General features: G+C 35.7%; 1 protein-coding gene across 2 annotated transcripts in view; it reads left to right on the top strand.

The window, feature by feature from the left end:
* The window catches only part of RNF115 (ring finger protein 115), a 96,247-nt gene that overhangs the window by 33,811 nt on the left and 35,495 nt on the right, over window positions 1–26,941 (top strand). For both annotated transcript variants that reach the window (XM_079140426.1, XM_079140427.1), the window contains one exon: window positions 18,616–18,827. In XM_079140426.1, coding sequence (XP_078996552.1) covers window positions 18,616–18,827 — 212 coding nt within the window. The remainder of the gene's footprint in view (window positions 1–18,615; window positions 18,828–26,941) is intronic.

The following is a 26,941-nucleotide window of genomic DNA, read 5'->3' as shown; positions in this document are numbered from 1 at the left end:
GTGTGATTCCAGACAGATTATGTCTTGAAACTCTCATTTTTATGAAGTGAGAAACATGACTTAAAATTTATTCCGCTTTAGAAGCCTGGAAGAGTTTCTCACTTCGGCAACCCCTACCTCCTTGTGTGCTATTACATATAACAGATTATCAGTTTCTGATTGTGCATATCCAGGAAAAAAAACAATTTGATTTTCTTTAAGTGTTCTCTTTTAGGAAATGAAAGTAGATTGGTCTGTCAGTTTTATAGGTATGACTCACCAGGAAGAGATGCATTGAGTAAGAAGAAAAATAAATATATGCAGTCAGTTTCCTAACTTTAGTAATGCTAAATCTGACGCTGATGGTATGAGCTGTCCTTTAGGTGTTAAGGTAATTTTGCAAAGTCATAGTGGGTGACTTCATGTTCTTTAGCAGTGATAGACTTGTAGCAAGGGCATAATTATGCCCAGTTCTCCTTCCTTAGAATCTCCTTGTTGTCATTGCCTCAACATTTAAATTTCTTCTTTTATATTTTACATTTTAAAATTAGAAAAAAATATGTCTTTAAAATATTGTAGATGTTGCCAGGGATTTTGAAAAATTACCTACGAATTCTGTTTTCCATGTTTTCATGCATAGCACTTTTCTAGAAGTTGGGGCAAGAAGCAAATGTCATAGTTGCCTTGCTTACAAGGACCTTATAGTTTAGTGGGAGAGCAGATGTAAACACATGAAACAAACAAGAAACCAAGAGTATACAGAGAGTATGATAAAATTATTGTGGGATATATGTAACAAGCACAATAGAAGGAAGAAATGTTTTAAGTCTTCAGGAAAGGTCATATAGAGGTGATGAAGAGCACAGACTCTGGAACCATATTACCCTGAATTCAGATCCCAGGGTCTGCCGCTTAACTGACTGTGTAACCTGATCAAAATTACTTAGACTCTCTCTGTGTCTCTTTGTTTACTTAGGAAGATAATGGAGTAAAATAATAATAAATACCTCACAGGGATGTTTTAAAGATTAAACAATTTGATATATGCTAGATCTCACTGCTAGATCTGCCATATAGTGAGTGCCTAATACATTTTAGCCATTTTAAGACTTCATAGAAAAGGTAAAACTTGCACTGGCGCCTTAAAGAGGAGATGGAATTTAGATAAGCAAAGATATGAAAAAAACTATCTCAAAATAGTATGCCTAAACTATAAAGTTTTTGTACCCATGTCCTTGGAGAAAAAAGTTGGAAGTAAAGTTATATATAGAAACTAAATTATTTATCTTTTCCATAGTTCAGTTGGTTATTTCAGCAAAGGCTATGCTCTGTTTTATTGTTTTTCTTCAGCTGGAGCTGCTTATATAATGAAGAGGTTATTTTCTGTAGCTAGTATTTACTAATAACTTAATTCTTAAAATACTGAATATATTAGAAGAGATTTAGTCCAAGAAAATTTCTGATAAAATGTGTCAATTTTTTTTTTTTTTAAGTGAGGTTTTGGTGGTGATAATAGTGGATAGTTGGAGAGAAAGCAGTAGATAGTTACCAATTAATGGGAACAATGTTTGAGTAACATGTGAGGGATAGAAGGGAGTGAATCTAAAAATGTTGCTAGCAATTTGGAGAAAGAGAACATTGCTATTCTGAGGTTCCTCATAATATCCTGGGGAAGTGAACCCATAGCTGCTTAACGGTTTCATTGATTACTTGAAAGCTTCTGACCATGACCAGGTAGGTGCCAGTGAGATAGTTGATCTTAAGAGTCTCAACTTACTTGAACAGATTGCTTTGTTGCAAAAATGACTGTGGGGGCTGGAGCTCAGTGGTAGAATACATGCTTATCATGCTTGAGGCCCTAGGTTTAATCCTCAGTATACAAACAAATAAAAAGCTTCAAAACCAATCAACTGGAAAACCCCAAACCTGATTTGGATCAACTCCTCACATCAAGAAGTTGTTTAAAAAAACAAACAAAAAACAAAAAAGAAAATGAATGACTCTGCCTGCTGCCTCAGATTAGCAGAAAATAAGGTATAAGGAAAAAAAGCTGAAAAGCTTTTTTTCTGGAAATAAAAAAGCTTCCAGGTGTGCACAAGAAGGCAGAGTGCTTTGAGCCACCTGATTATTTAAATAAAATTTGTTTTTGTTACATAAGTAGCATTTTAATGACAATAAAAAAGGTATTAAAAGTATCCTGAGTCTTAAATATTTTAAGACTCTTTCTCAATACATTTCCATTCAGGTTTTGTCATTAAGAGTTTTTTAAAAATTAAAAACGCCCATATTCTCGTTACTGTCTTAGAGCTTTATTTGTTTCTTTGGTATAATACTTCTCATTTTTGTTCTGTGTGCCTCATAACTGTTTTCAGTGCAATCATTGAATGCCATATTATATTTATGCCTTTAAAAGTTTCCTTAGTATTATGTCATCAGTCTCTTCTTGTGTTTCTGTTTTTGCAGGGACTGGGGTATCAGGGTTTGAACCTGGGGGACTTAACCACTGAACCACATTCCCAGCCCTTTTTAATTAATTTAAAAAAATGTTCTATTTATTTATTTTTTAAAAAGACATTTATTCAGCAAATCAACAGCATGAGTGCCAAGGGGAAAAAGAAAAGTCTGCATTAAAACCCTTTATTGGAATGCTTTACACTTTCCACAGAATAAAAACTAAAATAACCTGTTATATAATTAGTCATAAATATAGTCCTTGAGTTTTTTTGCCCATACACTTGAGTATTGTCTAAATCATGTTTTCTTTGTAGCAGCTAGACCCTGCCACCACTGTGCTTCACTGAATTCACAAATCTGTTAAAACCTATAGCTTTCCTGTTACTTCTCTGGCTTTCTTCTCCTGCTAAGCTTTGGTTCCTGGCAGTATTCCACCCTCCATAGGTCCAAAATTTGATGATTAGTTGTTATAATTGCCAAAATCATTATAGCTCCTGCTACCTCCAAATTTGCTTCCATCATTACCAAATTTGTTGTAGCCATTCCTGCTGCTACTGTACACACCAATACCGTGGCTGCCACCAAAGCCATTGTGACCACTGAAGTTTCCTCCATGACCAAAATTGTCATTTCCACAAAAACTACCTCCATGACCACCACTGCAGTTTCCAGAACCACTTCAACCACTTTGGCTAGAGGAAGCACTAGCCATTTCTTGCTTCGACAGGGCTTTTTCCTCACTTTACAGTCGTGGCCATTCACAGTATGGTATTTCTGAATGCCAGTCTTATCCACAGAGTCATGGTTGTCAAAAGTTACCAAAGCAAAGCCCCTCTTCTTTCTACTGCCTCAGTCAGTCATGATTTCAATAGCTTCAGTTTTCCTGTACTGTTGAAAATAATCTCATAGGTGATGTTCTTAGTGTTTTCTTTAATGCCACCAACAAAGATATTTTTCACAGTTACATGGGCCTCTGGTCTTTTAGAATCTTCTCTTGAGACAGCTCTCTTTGGTTCCACAACTCTTCCATCCACCTTGTGAGGTCTTGCATTCATGGCTGCATCCACTTCCTCCACAGTGTCATGAGTGACACATCCAAAGCCCCTGGAGTGCTTGTTGTTTAGGGTCTCTCATTACCACACAATCTGTGAGTGTACCCCATTGCTCATAATGGCTTCTCGTCAGTTGTTTCAAAGCTCAGATCCCCGATGAATAGTTTCCACTGCTGTTTGGGCTCTTTGGAGGACTCTGATTTAGGCATGACAGCAGTAGGAAGACTTTAGCTATGCTTTCTCCATGGCATCCACGGGCAGAAAGGCGTAAGCTAATGAATATTTCAACCTTAATTTTTCAAAATTTTCAGGTGGCGGGGGTCTAAGTTGTTGAGACTGACTTAGAACTCATGATCTTTCTGCCTCACCTCCTGAATTGCTGGAATTCTGGGCTTGTGCCACTGTGCCCAACTTTTTCTTGTGTTTCTATAGTTACACATTTTATGATTTATTATTTATATATTAAGAATATATATTTTATGACTTCATATTCTTTAGTATTGACACTTTATTTACTAGACTATTATTCCGTGATACACATCTAGTTGTATGTTGTGGCCGATCATCAATAATACTTCTCTCCATCTTCAGTGTAAAATATTTTGGGAAATAAAACATAGCAGCCATACAGATGCAAATAAAAGTTTAAATTTTTTCAAGTGAATTGGAAAACACAGTGGAACTGTGGCCAAATGGGTATTCTGTCGATACAGGATGACTTGCCTGAGAATTAGAGGTTGCAAAACAGCAGGCACACATATCCAGAACCACCTGTTTTGTATTTGTGCAGCTTCCTAATACATGAAAGAACTTCATTCATTGGGACTCCATCCAATGTAAATTGGAAGAAATTAGGCTCTTGTTATGTACCAACCAGATTACATCAATTCTCTGGTAGGAAAAGTACTGAGAAATGAATGAAGAGGTCAAAAGTGTTGATTCTTTTCCCTTAATCTTTAGGTTTAATCACTTAACTCTCTAGTGAACAGGAGTTTGGGAATAGTGACTATGGTAGCTGTGAGAGGAGATCAGTAATCTTTGAGGACATTTTTGCTTCTACCTTCATGAAGGCCCTCTTCATACTAATTTGTGTACTTTGTGCTCCTGGGACCTGTGGCAGTCATCTTGACTTGCCTGTAGAAGTGATCAAGAACAATGTATGGGTAAGTTAAATTGAACTAAGTAAAATTGTGCTGTTTTTGGCTTACAGTTTTTTTTTTTTTTCTTTTGATACTGAGGGTTGAACTCAGGGGCATTCAAGCACTGAGCCACATCCTCAATCCTATTTTGTATTTTATTTAGAGACAGGGTCTCACTGAGTTGCTTAGAGCCTTGCTAAATTGCTGAAGCTGGCTTTGAACTTTCCTCCTGAGCTGCTGGGATTACAGGTGTGTGCCACCATGCCTGGCTAATGTTTTTTTTTTAAGTTGAAGTTTTGAACCATCTTTCTTTGGGTAAACTATCCTTTACCTGTGTGCTACTTTTCTGTCTCCACCATAGGGCTTGCATTCAGGTAGAGTTGGGGTTCTTTGATTAGTTACACCCCAGATTGTATCTTTTAGGTCTAATTAATTCAGCCAAATCCTTTATGCCTCATTTTTAGAGACTATGGAGTTAAAATGACATATCACAGTATCTGTTTCACATCTAGTTTGGAAATATTATGTATAAAACTCCTGAGCTCTTCAGTAGTGTTCAGAGAACAATGATGTTACCATAATTCTGTATATACTAAGTTCAAAATCATAACACTGTGGCCAAAAACCTTAACACAGTTTTTTTTTTTTTTTTTTTCCAGTACAGGGGGTTGAGCCCAAGGCTCTTATACATGCTAGGCAGATGCTCTACCACTGAACTACATCCCCAGCACTTTTTAATTTGAGATAGAGTCTTGCTGAGTTGTCCAGGCTAGTCTTGAACTTGCCATCCTCCTGCCTCAGTCCCCCAATAGCTGAGATTACAGACACATGCTGTCATACTTATCTCTTATCATAAATTAAATAGTAACTGAAGGGGAAAAGGTAAAGACGAAATTATTTTTGGTGTGAGCTCTGCCAGTTTTCTGGTGAGTTAGTGCCAGTACCCAGAGTCTCTGGACTGTAAATTTATACTCATTTTGGATAAAATGCTTTTTAAGAAATTATGGCACAGTGTTTACATTATTATGCTGTAGAGGGGCTGTACGTCCCTTTTTTGTGTGTGAATAGCATTTCAATACTCAGTGTTCTTACCAAATTGAAAATTTTGCTATGGTGGTAGATAGTCTTGAGATTTTTTTTTGAATGCCCTTTCTCCCCATCCAATTATTACAAATCTCTTAATTTCCATTTACCTTTTGAGTCTTACCATCTAGGTACCCCAGAGCCAATTCGAGGGCAAGCTCTACTTGTTTTCCTTTCAGTATCCCACTGCTCTTGTTCTGATAGTCATTCTAATAGTACTTCTTATTTAAAAATCATTCTAATTTTTTTCCTAAATTCATTGAACAAATGTATTTCCTAGAGACAAACCTTTTAAAGCACAAATCTTTTAAATTTTACTCTTAGCTTTTAGTTGCAGTAATTTTATTCAGTCTTCCATTTACTTCTAACTAGAAGCTTTATTTCTATGGCAAATGGGATCCCTACACTTGGCACTTGTTTGCTAGTAAAAGCTATTGCCTTTCACTGGATGAAAATATGGTTTTAGTGTCTAGTATCTGAAACCTGACTGAAGGTTAGCTCTCCAAAAACAACTCATGGGTTCACAAGCAGTTTAAAATAAAAGAGGAGTTTGAGGCAGCTACTCTAATGCCATTTAGTTCATCTTCCAATGGTAGTCTAGTGCTTCTATAGCCATAGTGAAAATATTATAATCATATGATTTACCTTCCAAACTGGGATGCTTTGAATGTGAAAGGGTATGCTGAAAATAATAAAACGGATGTAATTTTTTTTTGAAATGTACTTATTGACGTAAAGTTGGTTTTATTGCATTAGTGGACTTTGTAAATAATTATGTACAAAGACTTTTCAAAAAGAATATCTGAAAAATAAAAAAGTAATTTAGGTCCTAAAAACCCTAGAGACCTAAGCAAACTACAGACCAGTATTTCCTCATGAACATAGAAGCAAAAATGCCAAACAAAATTTTAGCAAGTAGAATCCAACAATATATAAAAAGGGCAATACATTATGATCAGGTCAGGTTTAATCCCAAGAATGAAAGTTTGGTTCAAGATTTGAAAATCAGTGTGCTACCGGGTACCTTGGCGCATGCCTGTAATCCCAGCATCTCAGGAGGCTGAGGCAGGAGGATCTTAGGTTTGAGGCCAGTCTCAGCAGTTTGGTGAGGCTCTAAGCTACTTAGACTCTGTCCCAAAATAAAAAGAGCTGGGTATATAACTCAGTGGTAAAGTACCTGGGTTCAGTTCTCAGTACCAAGAAAAAAAAATTAAAAAGGTGTGGGGGATTGTAGATCTGTGGTAGAGCACTACTGTATTCAATTCCAGTATCAAAAAAGAAAAGAAAGGAAGATCAACTGTTAATTCACTGTATTAGCACTAAAAAATAAAAACCATGTGATATTCTCAATAGTTGTAAAAAAAGTATTTGACAAAATTCAGCATCCATTTTCGATAAATGCTAAGAAAGCTAGAAATAAATGGGAACTGCCTTAATTTGACAAAAGACATCTATTAAAAGCATACAGCTAATGTCATAGGTACTGATAAAAGATTAAGATCAAGTAAGATCAGGAACAAGACCAGGATACCCACCTTCCTTCTATTCTACATTGTACTAGTTTTAGCTGATGCAATAAAGTTAACCAACCAGCTAGGTAGACAAACAGATATAAATGGCATCTAGATTAGAAAGGAAGATATAAAGCTATCTTTATTTGCAGTTGCTGTGTTCTGTGTAGAAAATTTACTGGAATTTATAAAATTATTAGAACTAGTGAATTTAACAGCATTGTAGGATACAGAAAATATAGAAAAATTACTTTTCTATATATTACCAATGAACAGTTAGAAATTGAAATTTTAAAAAATATTGAAAATGGTCAAGTTTAGAAGATTAACATTACCTAGCATAAAGACTTATAAAGCTATAGTAACCAGGACTGTGGTGTTGTCATTGAGGTAGATAAAAAGAATAGAGAGTCTGGAAACAGACTAATACACTGCGAACAACTGGTTTTGAATAAAGCACAAAGTCAAAGAGAAAAAAGATGATCTGTTTATGAAAAGGTACAATTGGCTATGTATGTACGAAAATATGAACTTCAGTAATACTTTAAGGCATATACATAAATTAACTCAAGATGAATCATAAAACCTAAAACTATAAAATATGTAAAAAAAAAAAGGAGGAAACCTTTGTGAATTTAGGCTGGTTAAAAGATTTCTTAAATATTCACCAAAAACATGATCCATAAAACAGCAAATTGATAAATTTGACTTCATCAAAATAAAAAATTTCAACTATTCTTTGAGTATGAAAAGGCAATCACAAACTAGGAAAAAATATTTGAAAATCGTTAGTCTACAGGGCATGGTGTTACATGCTTGTAATCCCAACAACTCAGGAGACTTGAGGCAGTAGGATCACAAGTTCAAAACCAGCCTCAGCAACTTAGTGAGGCCTTAAGAAACTTAGACTGTATCTCAAAAAGGACTGGGGATATTAGCTTAGTGGCTAAAAGTGCCCCTACATTCACATTCAATCCCCAGTAAAAAAAAAAGAAAAAGGCCAGAAAACAAACAAAATCATTTATCTGGTAAAGGACTATCTAAAGAGCTTTATAAAGAACTCTTAAAATGGAATAATAAGAAATCTACCCAGTTCTGAAGAGTGGCAAAAGATTTGAACAATTTGCTTCACCAAAGGTGTAAATGGGGGCTGGGGATATAGCTCAGTTGGTAGAGTGTTTGCCTTGCAAGCACGAGGCCCTGTGTTCAATCCCCAGCACCAAAAAAAAAAAAAAAAAAAAAAAGACAATATTGATACACCAAAGGTGTAAATGTCAAATAAATATACATAAATACTTGATGTAATTAGTCATTAGGGAAATGCAAATTAAAACCACAATGACCACCCATGCCTACCAACTGTGCTGGAGATGGTGGCAGCCACAGAGCTGCTGCAGTCCATAGGGCTGAGTAAGGGAAATAAAAACTGTGCCAAGGGTGAGTGACAAATTCCAGTTCTTCAAACAAACAATGGTCCAAGCCTAACAGAATTGACTACAATAGCAACCATCTAGTCAAGGAAGCCAACAAAAAGTATTTGATGGAGAGTACTGCAGAAGAAAAAGTATCAGTTCATCAGTGGGTAGAATATAGGATCTCTCAAGTAGACACTCCAATAAGGATAGCCATACTCTGTTGAAGAATCTTAACTTGTATCTTGAGATAAAGTCTACTGTGGGGGTCCCCTCTGCCATGTCCCACGTGGAGGAGAAAAGGAAAGGGTTAACTGCTGGAGGAGATGTTGGTGGATTTTCTATTACCCGAAAAACTTACCTACTCAATGAACACACAAGAGCCAATACTCTCTTTATGAGTAGGTGTGATGGGTCTGGCCATACCAGCTCTGTCCTTTTACAACAACATGGAGTCACCCAACTCTCCTTTATTTATAATAGACAGGTAAGGGTATATAATATACAGGTAAAGGCCTGGGAGGAGCTTCTTCTGTGATGGACAGGATAGGGTGGAGTTAGGGAAGCCATTCTCTTAGGAGGGAAATTCCAGAAGGAGACAAGGAACTATGCCCATGCAGCACCACATGCTTCCCATCAGTTCCTAGAAGCCAGTCCTCTGCCTCACATGGCTTAATCTAGTCTAATTCTGTCAGATAAGAATGGCTTCCCACAGTCTACTTTACAGAATATAACTTTGCCTTAGCAGATATCTTCTTATACTGTGACCTTCATTGCTTTATAGATGACCTGACAGTTTAAGAAAAGTATCTTAATATGTTTCACTGTTTTTGTCACATTCACCATTATCCAGGCATCAGGCAACATCTGTCTAGTGTTGTCTTCATCAAGAACTCACACTATGAGTGGCAAAAATTTTCTCCCACTCTGTAGGCTCTCTCTTCACATTGCTGATAGTATCCTTTGCTGAGAGAAAGCTTTTTAGTTTGAATCTATCCCAGTTATTGATTCTTGCTTTTATTTCTTGTGCTATGGGAGTCATGTTAAGAAAGTCTGATCCTAAGCCAACATGTTGAAGATTTGGACCTACTTTTTCTTCTATAAGAGGCAGGGTCTCTGGTCTGATTCCAAGGTCCTTGATCCATTTTGAACTGAGTTTTGTGTAGGGAGAGATAGAGGTTTAGTTTCATTCTGTTGCATATGGATTTCCAGTTTTCCCAGCACCATTTGTTGAAGAGACTATCTTTTCTCCATTGCATGTTTTGGCTTCTTTGTCTAGTATGAGAAAACTATTTGGGTTTGTGTCCATGTCCTCTATTCTGTACCATTGATCTACCTGTCTATTTTGGTGCCATTTTTGTTACTATTGCTCTGTAGCATAGTTGAAGTTCTGGTGTTGTGATACTCCCTGCTTCATTCTTCTTGCTAAGGATTGCTTTAGCTATTCTGGGTTTCCTATTCTTCCAGATGAATTTCATGATTGCTTGCTGTGTTTCTGTGAGGTACATCATAGGGATTTTAATTGGAATTGCATTGAATCTGTATAGCACTTTTGGTAGTATGGCCATTAATTTCCAGAATGTATAAAGAACTCAAAAAACTCTATACCAAGAATACAAATAACCCAATCAACTAATGGGCTAAAGAAATGAACAGACACTTCACAGAAGAAGATCTACAAGCAATCAACAGATAAATGAAAAAATGTTCCACATCTCTAGTAATAGAGAAATGCAAATCAAAACTACCCTAATATTCCATCTCACCCCAATTAGAATGGCTATTATCAAGAATACAAGCAACAATAGGTGTTGGAGAGGATGGAGGGAAAAAGGTACACTCGTACGTTGCTGGTGGGGATGCAATTAGTGTAGCCACTCTGGAAAGCAGTGTGGAGATTCCTTAGAAAACTTGAAATGGAACCACCATTTGACCCAGCTATCCCACTACTTGGCCTATACTCGAAGAACTTAAAATCAGCATACTACAGTGATGCAGCCACATCAATGTTCATAGCTGCTCAGTTCACAATAGCCAGATTGTGGAATTAACCTGGATACCCCTCAATTGATGAATGGATAAAGAAACTGTGGTGTGTATATATATATATATATATATACACACACATACACACAATGGAATATTACTCAGCCATAAAGAAGAATAAAATTATGGCATTTGCAGGCAAATGGATGAAATTGGAGAATATCATGCTAAGTGAGATAAGCCAATCTCAAAAAAACCAAAGGACGAATGATCTCTCCGATAAGCAGATGATGATACATAATGGGGGGTGGGAGGGAGGCAAGAATGGAGGAAAGAGGGACTGCATAGAGGGGAAAGATGGGCAGGAGGGGTTGGGGGGGGGGAGGAAAAAATAACAATGAACCAAACACCATTACCCTGTGGAAATGTATGATTACACAAATGATATGCCTCTACTTCATGTACAAACAGAGAAGCAAGTTGTACCCCATTTGTTTATAATAAAAAATAAATTAAAAAAAAGAACTCACACTGTAAGTTACCTGTGCAATACAGAAGTGTGATTAAAATGTTTTAAATGGAAAGGGTATCCTGGACCACAGTACTAATGTAAATTGATATGCTGTCATTGTTTGTTGATCTTGGTGTCTGAATGTTTTATTCTTTAGTTGAAGTTTTCAAATTTTTATGTAAAAATTCAATTACTATTAAAAAAAAGTTGAAATCAAGTTACAAAATACTTTGGGTTTTTGTTTTTGTTTTTGTTTTTTGGTACCAAGGATTGAACTCAGGGGCACTCAACCACTGAGCCACATCCCCAGCCCTATTTTGTATTTTATTTAGAGGCAGGGTCTCACTGAGTTGCTTAGAGCCTTGCTTTTTTTGCTAGCTTTGAACTTTCCATCCTTCTGCCTCAACCTCCTGAGCTTCTGGGATTACAGGCTACACCACCACACCCGGCTAAATTATCTTGTTTTTAATAGATGGAATTTGCTTTAATAAAAGTTGCAAATGAGTGGCTTAATCTTTTAAAAAAATAGGTAGTACTTTCAGTAGTTGATATATTTGTCTATTTATTAGCCCCTTTTTTATATTTTAAAATTCTCTTATGGATATTTATAGTATTTGTTTATTAAAAACTATGATAAATTATACCAAAGATACAGAAAGGGAGGGCAGATATATTTGTTTTCAAATATTTATATGAGTGAGTGAGTGTGGTTGAAAAACTTTAAAAAAAAACACAATGAAATACTACTGCACATCTATCAGAATAGCTGAAATTTAAAAGACTGACCATATTAAATGTTGGCAAGGCTGTGGAAACAACTGAAATTGAAATATAAAAATGGTACAACCACTTTGGAAAGCACATTAACTTTTTGAAAAAGGTAAATATGCATATATATGATCCAGCCATTGCACTCTAGGTATTTACTCCCCCAGAGAAGAGGGGGAAAAAAAGTATGTATATACAAACGTTCACAGTAACTTTATTTGTAATGGAAACTAGAAGCAACCCAAATCCTATCAACAGGTGGATGAATCAACAAATCGTGATATAGCCATACTATGAAATACTTATTGCTCAGTAATAAAATGGCAAAACCATTGATACATATAAAAGTATGAATTAATCTAAAAATAATTAACTGAGTAAAAGAAACCAGAAAATAAAGAAGACCTGCAGTATTATTCCCTTCACCGAAAATACAAACCACAGAACCATCAATTGTTGCTTGGAAGTAGAGAGGGACAGGAGAAAGAGATTACAGAGGAACACTAGGAAATATTTGGGGTAATGGATATGTTCCTTATCTTGATTTAACGTTTTTAATCAAATAGCCTGTGCGTGTGTTTGAAATTGCATTTCTAAGGTTAATAATTTTGAAGTTATTTACCTTCGGTTGATTCATCTTAATAGACTGTAGTTTTGTGGGTTTTTTTGTGGCAGGGAGGTGGGTATTGGGGATTGAACAAGGGACATTTTACCACTCAACTGCATGTCGCAAGCCCCTTTTTAATTTTTTATTTTGAGAAAGGATCCCACTAAGTTGCTGAGGTTGGCCTCCAACTTGGAATCCTCCTGCCTTAACCTCCTGGGTCACTGAGATTACAGGTGATGTGCCACTGTGCCTGGATAGACAATAGTATTTTAAAATTCACATGCCGTGTACTTTACTCTTTTAAAATGTACAGTTCAGCAATTTTAGTAACTTCACCAACTCATACAGTCATTCATTACTACTAATTCTAGTACTTTTTCATCTTGTACCCATTTGTACTCATTTCTTATTTCTCCATAATTCCTTCACCCTAGGAAACTGCCAATCTCTTTTTGTTTCTGTTGGTTTGCCTATAAATAGGACATTTGATATAAATGAAATCATACAATATGTGATCTTTTGTGACTCTTTTCTACTTAGAATAATATTTTTATGGTTTATTTATGTTGTAGCATGCATCAGTACTTCATGCCTTTTGATGGCTGTAGAATATTAGATTTTATTGATATCCTGCATTTTGTTTATACAAAATGTCATCAGTTGATGGACATTTGTTTATACTCTATGGCTATTATGAATAATGCTGTTGTGAATATTTTCCATAAGTTTTGTGCAATATGTTTTCAGTTCTCTTAGTTATATAACTAACAGTGAAATTACCAGATCATAGGTAACTGTTTAACTTTTTGAGGAACAGACCTTAATATTTTAAGAAGAGTGACTTGATCATAGTTGGTTCAGAACAAATTCTGCTAATGGGAAGATATTGTCCATACTGTTTTTCTATATCACAATCAGAAATACTATCTTTTTACCTCTGTTCAGAGTAACTTTTTTGATTTTTCAAAACAAAAATTGTCAAACCGTCTACATAATTCTTTTGGCTGTTTCACTGAAACTCTATAATAGTGTTCCCTATTAGTTTTTACTTACGTAAGTTGTGTCCTGAATACCCAGTTTTGTTGATGAACTGTTTGTGTCTGCTCAGAGACAAATGAACTAAAGCTGTCCTTTTTTTGATCTGAAGCTATTCTTATCCTTAGCATTGATTTGATATAAATTTGTGAGGTGTATTCTTTTATCCTGTGTTCTATGGTCAGGGTGCACTATTATTTGGGGATAAAAAAGATCACAAATACATTGACTGTTACTATTAGTTTGTACTAATTTGCAGTTTCCAAATAGACTGCAAAATGCTTCAGGCTGATGTTGAAACTGCTTCTAAGATTGGGTCTTTAAAATCTTTTCATATTATGAGGTGTGATGTCAACTTACAGTCATCCAAAAAACGTAGTTGTCAAAGCAGATTATTCAAAGTATGAACTTGTTGCTTAGCTCTTCTTCTAGTCAAAATTTAAAGTTTAAAGTTGTTTCTTAGTTATAATGAAAATAATGGCTATGTTGAGAATTTTTTTTTTTTCCCTGTAAGCAAGTGTGGAACTTTATTTATTTGGATAGATTTCTTCCTGTAGTTTACCTTAGTGGGTTAGAATGTGAAGGAGTCCGTTCATACTTTTTCACTTGTGGATGGCAAATATAGTTGGGGATTTAATGTCACATTTACTTTGGATTTGGGATTAAGAACTTTACATTCTAGACCACTTTTCATTCAAGAAACAAGTGATCTATTACAGATTAAGACTCACTAGGAAAGAAAGGGAAATAAGTCTGGCGTAAAAAGTACAATGGCAGTTAAAATGAAAAGGTGCTTTACCTCATAGTATTTAGACAAATTTTATTCATGTTTTTACTATGTAAAAAATTTTCAGATTGTGTATTAGCATTTTAAAAACATTTTACCAATGTTGGCCAGAATACTGCAGAATGTAAGCTGTTGTACTCTGGTAGGAGTATAAATGAGTATAGATGTTTGGAGGGTAGTTTAGTACTGTCTAGCAAAATGCTTATGCCCAGTAATTCTATTTTTGTGCCACAGGATGCTAATATGAAAGAGAAGGAATGCTTTCCAGCACATTTTATGAGACCACTATAACCTGGTACCAGAGCCAGACAAGGGCGGTATTCTGAAGGAATAGATGTAGAAATTCACTCAAAAGAGCAAATGTAGAATCCAGTAATGTATCATAAACCAAATTGAGAATTCAAGATTGTATTAATTGAAAAGCCGTTAATATAATTTTACAGATAAAAATGAAAAACCATAATTATCTAAATAGATACAGAAAAAGTATTTGATTAAATTCATTGTTCATTCATGCTAAACATTCTTAATAAACTAGAATTAGGAGGAAACTTGTTTTTATCTGATAAAGGGATATTTACAAAACATAATATTAGTACAAAACATAGTATTTGATGATCAGGCCTATTCTCTTTAAAATCAGGAACAAGAGGAAGGTGCCTGCTATCATTGTTTCCTTTCAATATTGAATTGCAATTACATAAGAAGAAATGAAAACATAAGGGTTGGGAAGGAAACAAAAATTATTGTTTTTCTTAGATGATATGATTATGTATGTTTTTTGGGTGTTCTGCATAGGCAAACTATTAGAATTATTAGGAGTTCAGCAAATTTTCTGTAAATTAAAGTCAGTACAAAAAACCAGTTGCATTTTTGATAATAGCAATTAACTGTTAAAACACCAAATTAAAAAAAAGAAGAATCAAAGTAATATTATCTAACAGCAAGACCTTTATGGAGAAAGGTACAAAAATGTTAAAAGATATAACTATTAAAAGAAGTCCTGAATAAATTGGGGTTGAGTGGGGCTAGTCTATATTCTTGGGTGGGAAGACTTGATATTATAAAAATGTTCATTGCCTTCAAAATAATCTATAACAGTGCCTCACAAATTTTAATGTGCACATGAATCAATTTATGATGCAGATACACTGGGTGGAGTCTGAGATTCTGCTTTCCTAATAAGTTCCCAGATGATGTTAATGATGTTTGTTAACAGGGTATATATATATTCATTGCCTTAAAAGTAAATGTCCTGGGGCTGGGGATATAGCTCAGTTGGTAGAGTGCTTGCCTCGCAAGCACAAGGCCCTGGGTTCAAATCCCCAGCACCACAAAAAAAAAAAAAAAAAAGTAAATGTCCCAATAGAGTTTGCATGGGGAGCTTACCAGGCTAATTTAAAATAAATATGAATGTTGAAAAATGATAGATGGTCTTGAAAATTATATGGTGGAGAGAATTGATCTGTGAGATACTAAAATTTATTATAAGGCTTATAATAATTAAGACTATGGTACCTCTGCAGATCAATGGGCCCTATTAAAAGACCCCAAAACAGACCCAGGTACATATACAAATTTGATATGATAGATGTGGCACTGCAGATCAGCAAAGAAAGGGTGAATTATTTGATAAAAGGTGTTGAGATAATTATATTTGAAAAAAATTAAATTGGATCCTTATATCTTATAAAAAATTAGTAGACTGAAGACTTAGGTATTTATGACAAGTCTTTAAAACTTACTTGAAGAACATATAGTACAGTTTTTTTTTTGTTGTTTGTTTCTGTGTGATGCTGGGGATCAAACAAACCAAGGGCACTGTGTACACTAGGCAAGCGCTCTTCTACTGAGGTACATCCCCAGCCCTCTGGAGGAAAATTTTTAATGACTTTGCTCTGGGGAAGGATTATTTAAATCTTCAGAGCACAAATCATGAGGGATTTGTGCTACGTTAAAATTAAACTTTGGGAGCTTCCAGGAAAAAAAAGAAATCACAATTGGGAGAATTGCACATATGTAGCTAACAAAAGATCAGTATCCAGAATATATAAAGAACTGCTACACGTCAATTGGAAAATCTATTAAATAGAAAAGTGAACAAAAGACATGAACGATATGAAATATGATGAATACACAAAAAGATATTTAGCCTTATTAGTATCAGAGAACGCTAAGTAAAGCCACAGTGAAAGATGATGTCCGAGAAAATGGCAAAGTGGGGACCTTCTGGGGGTCCTTCCTTAGCAAAAACAACAAAAAAACTATCAAAATCAAGTTTATCAGAACTCTGGAAAAGTCAGAGAGTTACCACAACCAGTTAAACGCTTAACTGAAAGCTAACTGAAAGATTTAAAAAAACTATGAAGAACTCTAAATCTGGCAAAACTGCCCTTCAGGAATGAAGAAGTCATCAAGATATATGCAGATAAACAGTAGCTGATAGGATTCATTAATAACAGACTTACTTTATAGGAAGTGTTAAAGGTAGTCCTTAAGGCTTCCACAACCTTTTAAATTTACTAGCTGGCTTAGGGCCAAAGAGTATGCATTTTAGCTGGGCACAGTGGCACATGCCTGTAATCCCAGCAGCTTGGAAGGCTGAGGTAGGAGGATGGAAAGTTCAAAGCCAGCCTCAGCAAAAGTGAGGCGCTAAGCAACTCACTGTCTCTAAATAAAATACAAAATAAGGATGGAGATGTGGCTTAGTGGTTGAGTGCCCCTGAGTTCAATCCCTGGTACCCCCCAACACCTCCCACAAAAACAGGCATTTAAAATAAACACTCCTATTGGTCTTACGTATCAAATCCAAACATTTCACCAGATTGTTAAAAACTGGAGGAAGAAAATCAAAGCCCCAAACCAAAAACAACTGTACTACGACATTAAGTGCTTGTCAGGATATGGCACAATAGAAACCTAAAAAGGAAGGAAATTATCTTTGAAAATCAAGAAACAAATTGTATACTGGAAAATTAAAAAAACAAAACAAAACATTGTAAAACCTATCAAACTCCATAACTTCCTAGAGTTGATGTAGCAAATTATTAAATGGTAGACTGAGAATGGAGTGGGATCTGTAATCAGCTCAGCTTAATGTGCTACTGGGTTGTTAACCCTTTCTCTGAGTTAGGAAGCTGTTATTAATGAGAGTCTCTGGAAGACAAAGTTTGGAATAGAGAGGTTCTGAGGAATTTTAAGACCTGACATCATGCGCTGAGGAGTTTTCTGTCCTTGTTATTTATTATATTTACACTAAATAATAAGTTCTTCCCTTTAACTTAAAACTAACTTACTTACTTCCTTTGTACTGGAGATTTAACCCAGGAGTGCTTTACCACTGAGCTACAATCCCCAGTCCTTTTTGTTTATTTTGAGACAGGGTCTCATTAAGTTGCTTAGGGCCTTGCTATGTTGCTGAGACTGGCCTTGAACTTGTGTGTGATCCTCCTGTCTTTAGCCTCTTGAGCCTCTGGGATTACAGGCATGTGCCACTGCACGTGACTTAACTTAAAACTTTAAAACAAAGAAATGGATTAGTATGACCAGTGTTACATACTTTGTGGATGGAGTACAGTAAGTAGTATTCTGTAGATCTTTTGAGATATCTGGTGTACAGATAGATAAAGCTTTAATTATTTTAAGGTGGTTTTTCCCCCTATTTATCCTTTGCTTAGTGATTGTTCCACCAAACCTAATAACCCCTCCAAATCCCTTTTATTGATAAAAGTGTGTACCACAGAATGAACTTATTAGACATTCTTGCACTGCTTTGGCACAGTTTTGACATAACCCTTCTCTGATGCAGGTGCCAAGTTAAGAGAAGTTTTTTATGGACATTTTTCATTTTGTGGTGATGCTGTCCCCCCCCCCCAAGTGTATAAGTACATTCATTTTATTTAAATCTTTGAATGTGGATATCATTTATGACAAAACGCAGGTTATAATGTTGATATAAATGGTTGATGATGCTTAGGAAAGAAGTCTAGGATACTTTCAGTTGTATTTATATTTCTGAAGGGGAAACTAGTCAGAGGCATATGGATGGATATGAGTGAGGCCACCCATTGACTTACTTGTTTCTTTATGAATAAAATAAATTTTTTCAATTTTTAGGGTTTTGTGCCCTTATGTGTGCCCCTTAAAGAACTCTCGTTTCTTTTCCCTGAAACCCAAGAAACATATTTCATTATTTAGGAGTTGCTGAATTTCAAAGTGTTAAAAGTAATTCTTCTCTATTTTTGTTATTTCTTCCCTTTTCCTAACGTGATTTATTTTTGATTTTTACTAGCTCTGGGACCATTTGGATCACACGATGTTTTTCCAAGATTTTAGACCATTTCTAAGTAGCAATCCACTGGACCAAGGTAATAGAGCCAATGAGAGGAGTCACCAAACTCACACTGATTTCTGGGGACCAAGCAGGCCTCCACGGCTGCCAATGACTCGGAGATATAGGTCTCAAGGAAGTACTCGTCCTGACAGATCTCCAGCTATTGAAGGGTGAGTAGTTGTTTTTAAGTTCTCTTTAAGGGTAGTCTCAATGAAGGACATACTGGCATAATCTGATCTTTACTATCTTTGTTCTTAAAACGATGAAGATAAAGCTAAGTTTAATGTATGTAGCTAGTATCAGTTAATGAAGGGCAATAAACTTCAGGGTGAAAAAACTAAAATTATAGGTCTATTAATATTTCAGGTACATATATAGATGATATGTTTATCAAAATTTCAGAAGACACTAACAGGCACATCAAGTATATTGGATAACATTAGGATTCAAAGATCTGTACTAGAGCTCAACAAATTAAAACAATGGACTTAATGTGAAATTTAATAGGAATAAATGTAAGGTCTTAAGATTGAAATAACATGCAGCAAATGTCTATTGAGTGTCTTTTATGTATGGGACACTGTACTAGGCACTGGGGAAAGAGTGGAGAGAAAACAGATCGTGTTCCTTGATTGCATGGACACTATTTAGAAGTAGAATAATAAACATTAATTTTTCAAAAAATTTTTACTTCTTGAAGTTGTCAGTGGGCTTTTTATTTATATGTGGTGCTGAGAATTGAACCCAGTGCCTCACACATGCTAGTCAAGTGCTCTATCACTGAGCCACAACCCTAGCCCTAAACATTAATTTTAAGCATTTCCTTTGTGCCCAGGGCTGTGCTTCATGCTTTATCTGCTTTATCTCATTTAATCTGTATAAAGTAATAAGTGCTGTTGCTGTTTTCATTTTATATAAGAAAAATTTAAGACTTAGAGAAATAAAGTAACAGCCAGTGGTGAATCCAAGGACTTGAACCTAGGGTTGTGTGGTCTAGCAGTATGCTAACACAGTAGCCACTAGCCACACATGGTTATGTCAATTTAAATTTAAATTTATGGAGAGTTACTAAAATTAAAAATTCCCCATTGCTATTAGTCATACTTCAAGGACTTAGTGGTCACATATAGCTCTAGTAGTTAACCTATTTGATAACACCATTTACAAAACATTTCCATCATTTCAGAAAGACCCATTGGACAGTGCTGTTCTAGAACCTACAACCCTTCCACGTTCCCACCTTTTAGACTGTATTATTAACATTTTACTGTACTTGCTTTATCACATATCTCTCCAACTGTTTGTCTATTGATTCATTTTATGTTTTGTGCATTTCATTTAGATGCAGACTCTTTCTTAGAACAAGTACAGATATAGGAAATCTGATTTATGGGATTGAGTAGGACAAGCATCTGTGAATCTTAGACTATTTGAATAGCTTATGGTATCTAGTGGTAAATCTATGCTAGTTAAACTGCTTATAAATTGTGTTTCTTTCTGTGCCTATTTGGATCCCCATTGTTGAACCTCTCAACTAAAATTCATCTAAACTCATACATGCTTTTTTTTCCTCTCCCACCCACTAAACCACCAAGTTTTGATTAGTGCTGTGGTCCACTTATTGTTGCTCCTCTGGTAGTGGATGCTTAAGCCCTGCTGGAAGAGAATCAAATGTGTTCACCGATGCCCCTGCAGATAGGAAGGCATATTCAATCTCCATTAGACTCACCATGCTTTTGATTAGTCTTTTGTTTTGCATTACCTCAGCAGACATTTTTAAATGTCACCAAATTTCACTATCTAGATTTCCTATCCAATAGCTAATTTTTAGGAACTGACTTATCTTCTCTAGTTTGAAAATTGGGGCCTTAGGCATGAACTCCCAAATCTCTGTGTCCAGCTTCTCTATGTCAACATTCATTTCTCCCTCAGTCTCCTGAGATGAGGCATCCTTTCTTTTTTTTTAAGGCATCCTTTCTTTTTTTCAAGGCAAGCCCATTAGCCCATGTCCCTGACCTGTTCCTTACCTATTTCCTCTGGGATTTTCTTTCATCCTTTTTTCTTTTCCTGCTTACTTTTCCCCTTTTATGCTCCTTGACTTTCCTTTTTAATCTTGAGTTTTGTGATTTTTCAAACCTGGCCTTGCATTAATGTCACTGAGGATATTTTTAAAAATACTGATACAGGGTCCCATCTCCATGAACTCTTGGGTGAGGTCCAGGCATTTATAATTTTTAAAAGTTCCTGAGATTATTCTTATTATAGCCAGGGTTGAGAATTACTACTATAGTTGCTGCCCAGTCTCTGCACTTTCCAATAAAATTTCTTAAGAGACATCTACATTTACTTTGTATACTTTTTCATCTCCCATTATTCCTTTACCTGTCATAGTCTGGCCCTCCTTTCACTAAAGTCCTTGTTACTTTCTAATTGGCAGACCTAGCAGATAATTTAAAAACTTTATCTAGTTCACTGAATTCAACTTTTTTGGTCTTTTTCTTCCCCCTTGAAATTCTCTATTGCTCTGACTTCTCTGATAGTACATTTTCTTTTTTTCTTTTTTCTTTTTTTTTTTTTTTTTTTTTTTGAGGTGCTGGGGATCGAACCCAGGGACTTGTGCTTGCAACACAAGCACTCTACCGACTGAGCTATCTCCCCAGCCCGTACATTTTCTTGATTTACCTCTTTGTTCACTTTTCTTCTTATTGTTATTATTATTATTAATGGTGCTGAGGAGTAAATCCAGGACATTGTGCATGCTAAGCATGTGCTCTACCACTGAGCTACACTCCCAGCCCTGACTCTTATTGTGAGTACTTTAAAGTATTGGTTTTCCTTTCTTCTGCTTTTCCTCTTAATTTCTCAACTTTGGGACTGTTGACATTTTGAATGGGATAATCCTTGTGGGGCTCTCCCGGGTATTGTTTTAGGATATTTAGCAGTATCCCTGGCTCCCTCTTGTATAATCTTAATAACTCCCCACCTTCTGTTCCAGTTATGACAACAGAAACCCCCCCCCCCCCGGGGATAAAATTATCCCTGGCTGAAAATCACTGTTATATAAGCTATCTGTGGTCATTCTCAAGTCCTCTCATAGTTCTCATAATTACCTATATACTAAAGACTCTCAGATTCATGGTGTTACCATTGTTAAATCTAGTTCCATATTACTATTGCAGAAATTTCCACCTAAATTTTAAAATCTGTATCACTTCCCTGTTTAAAAATGGTTATGGGGCCATAACTTCATATATAGGGCCCTCTAAGTTTTGGGATCCTCCCAACCTCTACAACCTTGTTTCCTGTCTCCTCCTGTTTTTCTTTTATTCTAGCAGTACCAGACTTAGGTGTTTTGTTTGTTTTACATGTACTATACTGTTCAGTGCTTCTTCACCTTTGCTTAATCTGTTTTCTCAGCTAGAAATACCTCTGCTGCTTTCTTAACCCTATTAAATCAGTTGTCCAATGATTCTAGGAAAACCTCCTCTTACTCTCCAGGACTGAATCAAATACCTTTCCTTTGTATTCCCCAAAGTACTTTATGTATTTCTTTACCATAATTCTAACTATTCAAGTTGAAGCTGCTTACTAGCTATCATTCATTTAGCACATTATTCTGAACATTCTCTTAGCTCATTTAACGTTCCCAACAAACCAGTGAGGTAGGTACTGTTGAGGAAATTGAGATTTCTGTTTTATTAGAGCCTGTATTAGTTATCTATTTTGCATAACAATAGATGTTACTATAAACCATATGATTTAAAACAATAACAATTGTATATTATGTCATTTTCTTTGGGCTTAGGAATTCAGACATGATGTGAGAGATATTTTGTCTCTGCTGTCTGATATCTGAGAGACTTATAGGCTGGAGGCTAGAATCATTTGCACAGTTATTTGCTCATGTGTCTAATTGTTAATATTAATTGGTGACTAGGGGGTTTGTTTTATGCTGTCCCCTGGTTTATTAGTTAGCTTTCTGCTGCTGTAACAAATACCTGAGATAAATCAACGTAAAATGAGGAAAGGTTTATTTTTGCTTCATGGTGTCAGAGATTTTAGTCCATGGTTGATTAACCTTGCTACTTTGGACCCGTGGTGGGATCTCATGGTATGAATATGCTGCAGAGGTGGCCTGTTCACCTCATGGTAACAGGAAAGCAAAGAAAGAAAGATCGGAAGGAGCCAGGGTTCCAACATCCCTTTCAAGAGCAAGTTCCAATGACCTAACTGTCTTTCACTAGGTTCCACCTCTTAAAGCTTTACCATGTTCTAGTAGCACCAACCTGAGGACCAAGCCTTTTAGCACATGGGCCTTTGGGGGATATTCCAGTTCCAAACTACAGTAGCTGATAAGTGTTAATTTTTAAGGATCCTTGCTAGGTAACCCACTTCCTTAGGATGGCCATTAATTTGGATTTGTCTTATTGTTTCTTCATTCAGATTAAATATGTGGGCAAGAATATCAGATAGACTGAATATGGTAGTGAATCCTTTTAATCCCAGCAACAATACAGTGGTGTTGTATTCTTCTCAGTAAATCCCAACAGAGGGCACAAGATGTCAGAAGTCCCCCCCCGCCTTATAAAGACATCTTTTCTCCTTTATAATTAATACATTATCTAGGGTAATAAATTGGAGAGTGAGTGAATATTTCGTTCTCTAATAGTTTTTCATCTAATACTATTAGTCTCCATTTCCTGAATTATTACTATAATAGCTATAATAGCTGTGAAATAACTTTACATTTGTTTCTGTTTCAGTTACATTTATTTCCACTTCTATAATTTCTTCCCCAGATTTATATTTGTTTTTGTTTTTGTTTTTTTGTAAGAAGAGCTTTCTCTTCTCCCTGATCTACTTTATTTTAGCATGAATTCATGGCTTTTTGAAAATAATTATTTGTTTTTTTCTTTGTCTTTTAAAAATATTTTTAGTTGTAGATGGACACAATACCTTTATTTTGTTTATTCAGTTTTTTTATGTGGTGCTGGGGATCGAACCTGGTGCCTCATGCATGCCAGGCAAGCACTATACCACTGAGCCACAACTCCAGCCCTCATTATTTGTTTTGTTGCTCAAATAATCCCAATTTGGCCAGAGTAATTGTTATCTAAACATTTTAGACAATAGTCCTTGTTCACAGCCCTTAAATTAGTAAGAGTCAGACTGTCCAAGTAAGGTGATCAGGTCGTCTTTGTTTATTAGCTAATAATTTATTAGTTGATAACAAATGAAATTTCTGTTATCAGATAGGGTTCCTTTTGTGAGCAAAAAATATTTTCAAAAAGATCCTTTTTAGTTGCCAAAGGAGAATGGGGAGAATTTCTTACTTTGTCTTTTCTTACTGTATGAATGTTAAAAATGCAATATAGTATGAATGTTCTTAGACAGCCTTATGTCCTTTTTGTAATCAAAGAGAAAAGGAGAAAATAACTAACATTTCTGAAATGCTTAGAATTTTTAGACTACATATACTCTTCTCACAATGGTCTTAAGCTGAGCTAGGTACAACTAAAGTAGATAAAGATCGAATTGTAAAATCTTTTGCACAAAAATGTCTTATCAGCCAGGTGTGGTGGTACATGCCTGTTATCCGCTGGGATGCTGAGGCAGAAGGATCACAAGTTCAAGGCCAATCTCAGCAATTTACTGAGGCTCTAAGCAACTTAGCAAGACCCTGTTTTAAAATTAAAAAATAAAAAGGGCCAGGGATGTGGCTCAGTGATTAAGTATCCCTGGATTCACTACCTGGTACACCCCCCAAAAAAAATTCTTGTTAGACTAATAAAGTACCAATGTGAACACATTAGCTTGAATCATCTTTCTTGGTTGTTTTCCCTCTTTTATTCTATAGGAAATAATAGTTTACTGTACTATTGCATTGTTCCTTTGATTAATAGCAGAGTAGGAGAAAGACTTAAACTGCCTGTTTTTAGATGCCTTTTATGGATAATCACATTACCTTAGTAACATGCAAATAACATAACGTGATTTAATGGTGCCATAAAAAAAGTTTTTTTGAGTTTTTTACTTTTTGTCTTTTGTTTGCTTTTGTGGTACTAGGGATTGAATCCAGAGGTGCTTTTACCACTGAGCTCCATCCCCACCCCTTTTTAGTTTTTATTTTGAGACAGCGGCTTGCTGTTGTCCAGGCTGGCCTTGAACTTGGAATCCTCTTGCCTCAGCCTCCCGAGTCACTGGGCTTACAGGTGGGGGCCAACACATCCGGCTCTTAAAAAGATTATTTTTTTCTTACCCATAACAGGTTAGTTTAGTGTCTCAACTGTATCAGTTAGATCTCTCTAATTCTCTTAGTCATTCCCTCATGCTTTTTGCCTTCAGACCTTAGATAGGAAGAAAGGGTAATATCATCTACTGATACCATTTTTTTTTTAAGGAAAGGATGAACTTTTCTACTGCCCCATTTATACTCCCTACCAAAATGCCACTCATTGGGCTCCCTGCCCCCATCCATAGGAAAACTTAGAGATCATGTATTAGCTTTTCTATCTTATATAATAGGAAGTGGTAAGGGGAAAGGGTATTGAGAGTGGATTTAGGGTCAGCCAGCCACAGTATAGGCTAATTAGCTCTTTTATTAGCTACTTGCATGATGATGCAGGAAAATAACAAGTTGGGGCCCTGTCTCAGCAACTTAGCAAGATGCTATCAAAATACAAATAAAAAGGATCTAGGATATATCTTAGTGGTAAAGTGCCACTCAGCCCTCAAAACCAAAAAAAAAAAAAAAAAAAATGCTGTTTCAGATTAATTGTACTAGAGAATTAAATTTTATTTCATTTTAAACAATGTTTTAGCAATCTTTGAAGTTCCTTTATTTTACTGTTGCTTATAAAATACATTAACTATGCTGGTCGTGGTGGCACACACCTGCCATCCCAGTGGCTGGGGAGGCTGAGGCAGGAGAACCGTGAGTTCAAAGCCAGCCTCAGCAAAAGTGAGGCTCACTAAGCAACTCAATGAGACCTTGTCTCTAAGTAAAATACAAAATAGGACTGGGGATGTGGCTTTCTGGTCAAATGCCCCCGAGTTCAATCCCTGGTACCCCCATCCCCCCAAAAAAAACATTAACTATGGACATTTCCCATTTTGTGGGTGTCATCAGCTAAGAGGTTTTGAGTTTCTAACTTAGTTTTTTCCCTACATTTCAATCACTTAATTTCTTAATGAATTTTCTTATGTCATTATTATTATCATTTAATGTTTCTCTTTAAAGAGTCACCTGTTTATTTTTTAACAGTAGAAATTAGCTTTATTTAATTTTACAGTGCTAGGAATCTGGACAGTTACATTCAAGATACAGAATATTTCATCATAAAACTACCCTATTTACCTAATGCCTTCCCCACCCCAGACTGTCCTTACAGTTTTGCTTGCCCCAAGTACTCTATCAAAGAAATCAAATTTGTAGCTTTTGAGTTTGATTTTTGTTCATTAGCATAATATATTTTGAGATTCATCTATGTTGTTGCCTGTATCAGTAGTTCTTTCTTTTTACTGAGAAATAGTTTTCATGGTATAGATTGTTGTATTATAATTTGCTCATCTATTCAATGAATAGACATTTGGCTGTCTCTACTTTTTAGTGACTATGAATAAAACTAATGAAAATATTTACATACAGGGTTTTGTGTGAGTCTATGTCATCATTTCTCTTGTGTAACTGTGTAGAAGTAAGAATGCTGAATTATATGGTAGGTAGGTATTTACCTTGCAATAAACTGCCAACTGTCCTTTTTTGCATTCTTGCCAGCTGTACATGAGAGTTCCAGTAACCCCACATCCTTGCCAGTTTTCAGTTTGATGTTTTCAGTTTAAAGCCATTCCATTCTCACTGTGATTTTAACTTTAATGTCCTTAATGACCAATGATACTGAATATCTTTTCATTTGTTTATTTGTCTGTATGACTTCATTGGTGAATGTTAGTTTAAAACTTTCGCCCACATGTTACTGGATGTTTTCATTGCTTATTCTCTTATTATTAAATAGTGAAAGTCTGTCATATAGTCTATCTAGATACTGAATTTTGTGTGTGTGTGTGTGTGTACTGGGGATTCAACCCAGGGGCAGCTAACCACTGAGTCACATCCCTAGCCCTTTTTATTTATTTTGAGTCAGGGTCTTGCTGAGTTGCTTAGGGCCTTGCTAAGTTGCTGAGGCTAGCTTTGGACTTGAGCTCCTCCTGCCTCAGCCTCCTGAGCCACTGGGATTACAGGCGTGCACCACTGTGCCTGGCAGTTAAAGTATATTTTAATGTT

The sequence above is a fragment of the Sciurus vulgaris genome (assembly GCF_902686455.1).
Source record: "Sciurus vulgaris genome assembly, chromosome: 1".
Classification (NCBI taxonomy): Eukaryota; Metazoa; Chordata; class Mammalia; order Rodentia; family Sciuridae; genus Sciurus; species Sciurus vulgaris.
This window is presented reverse-complemented; position numbering and strand designations above follow the sequence as displayed.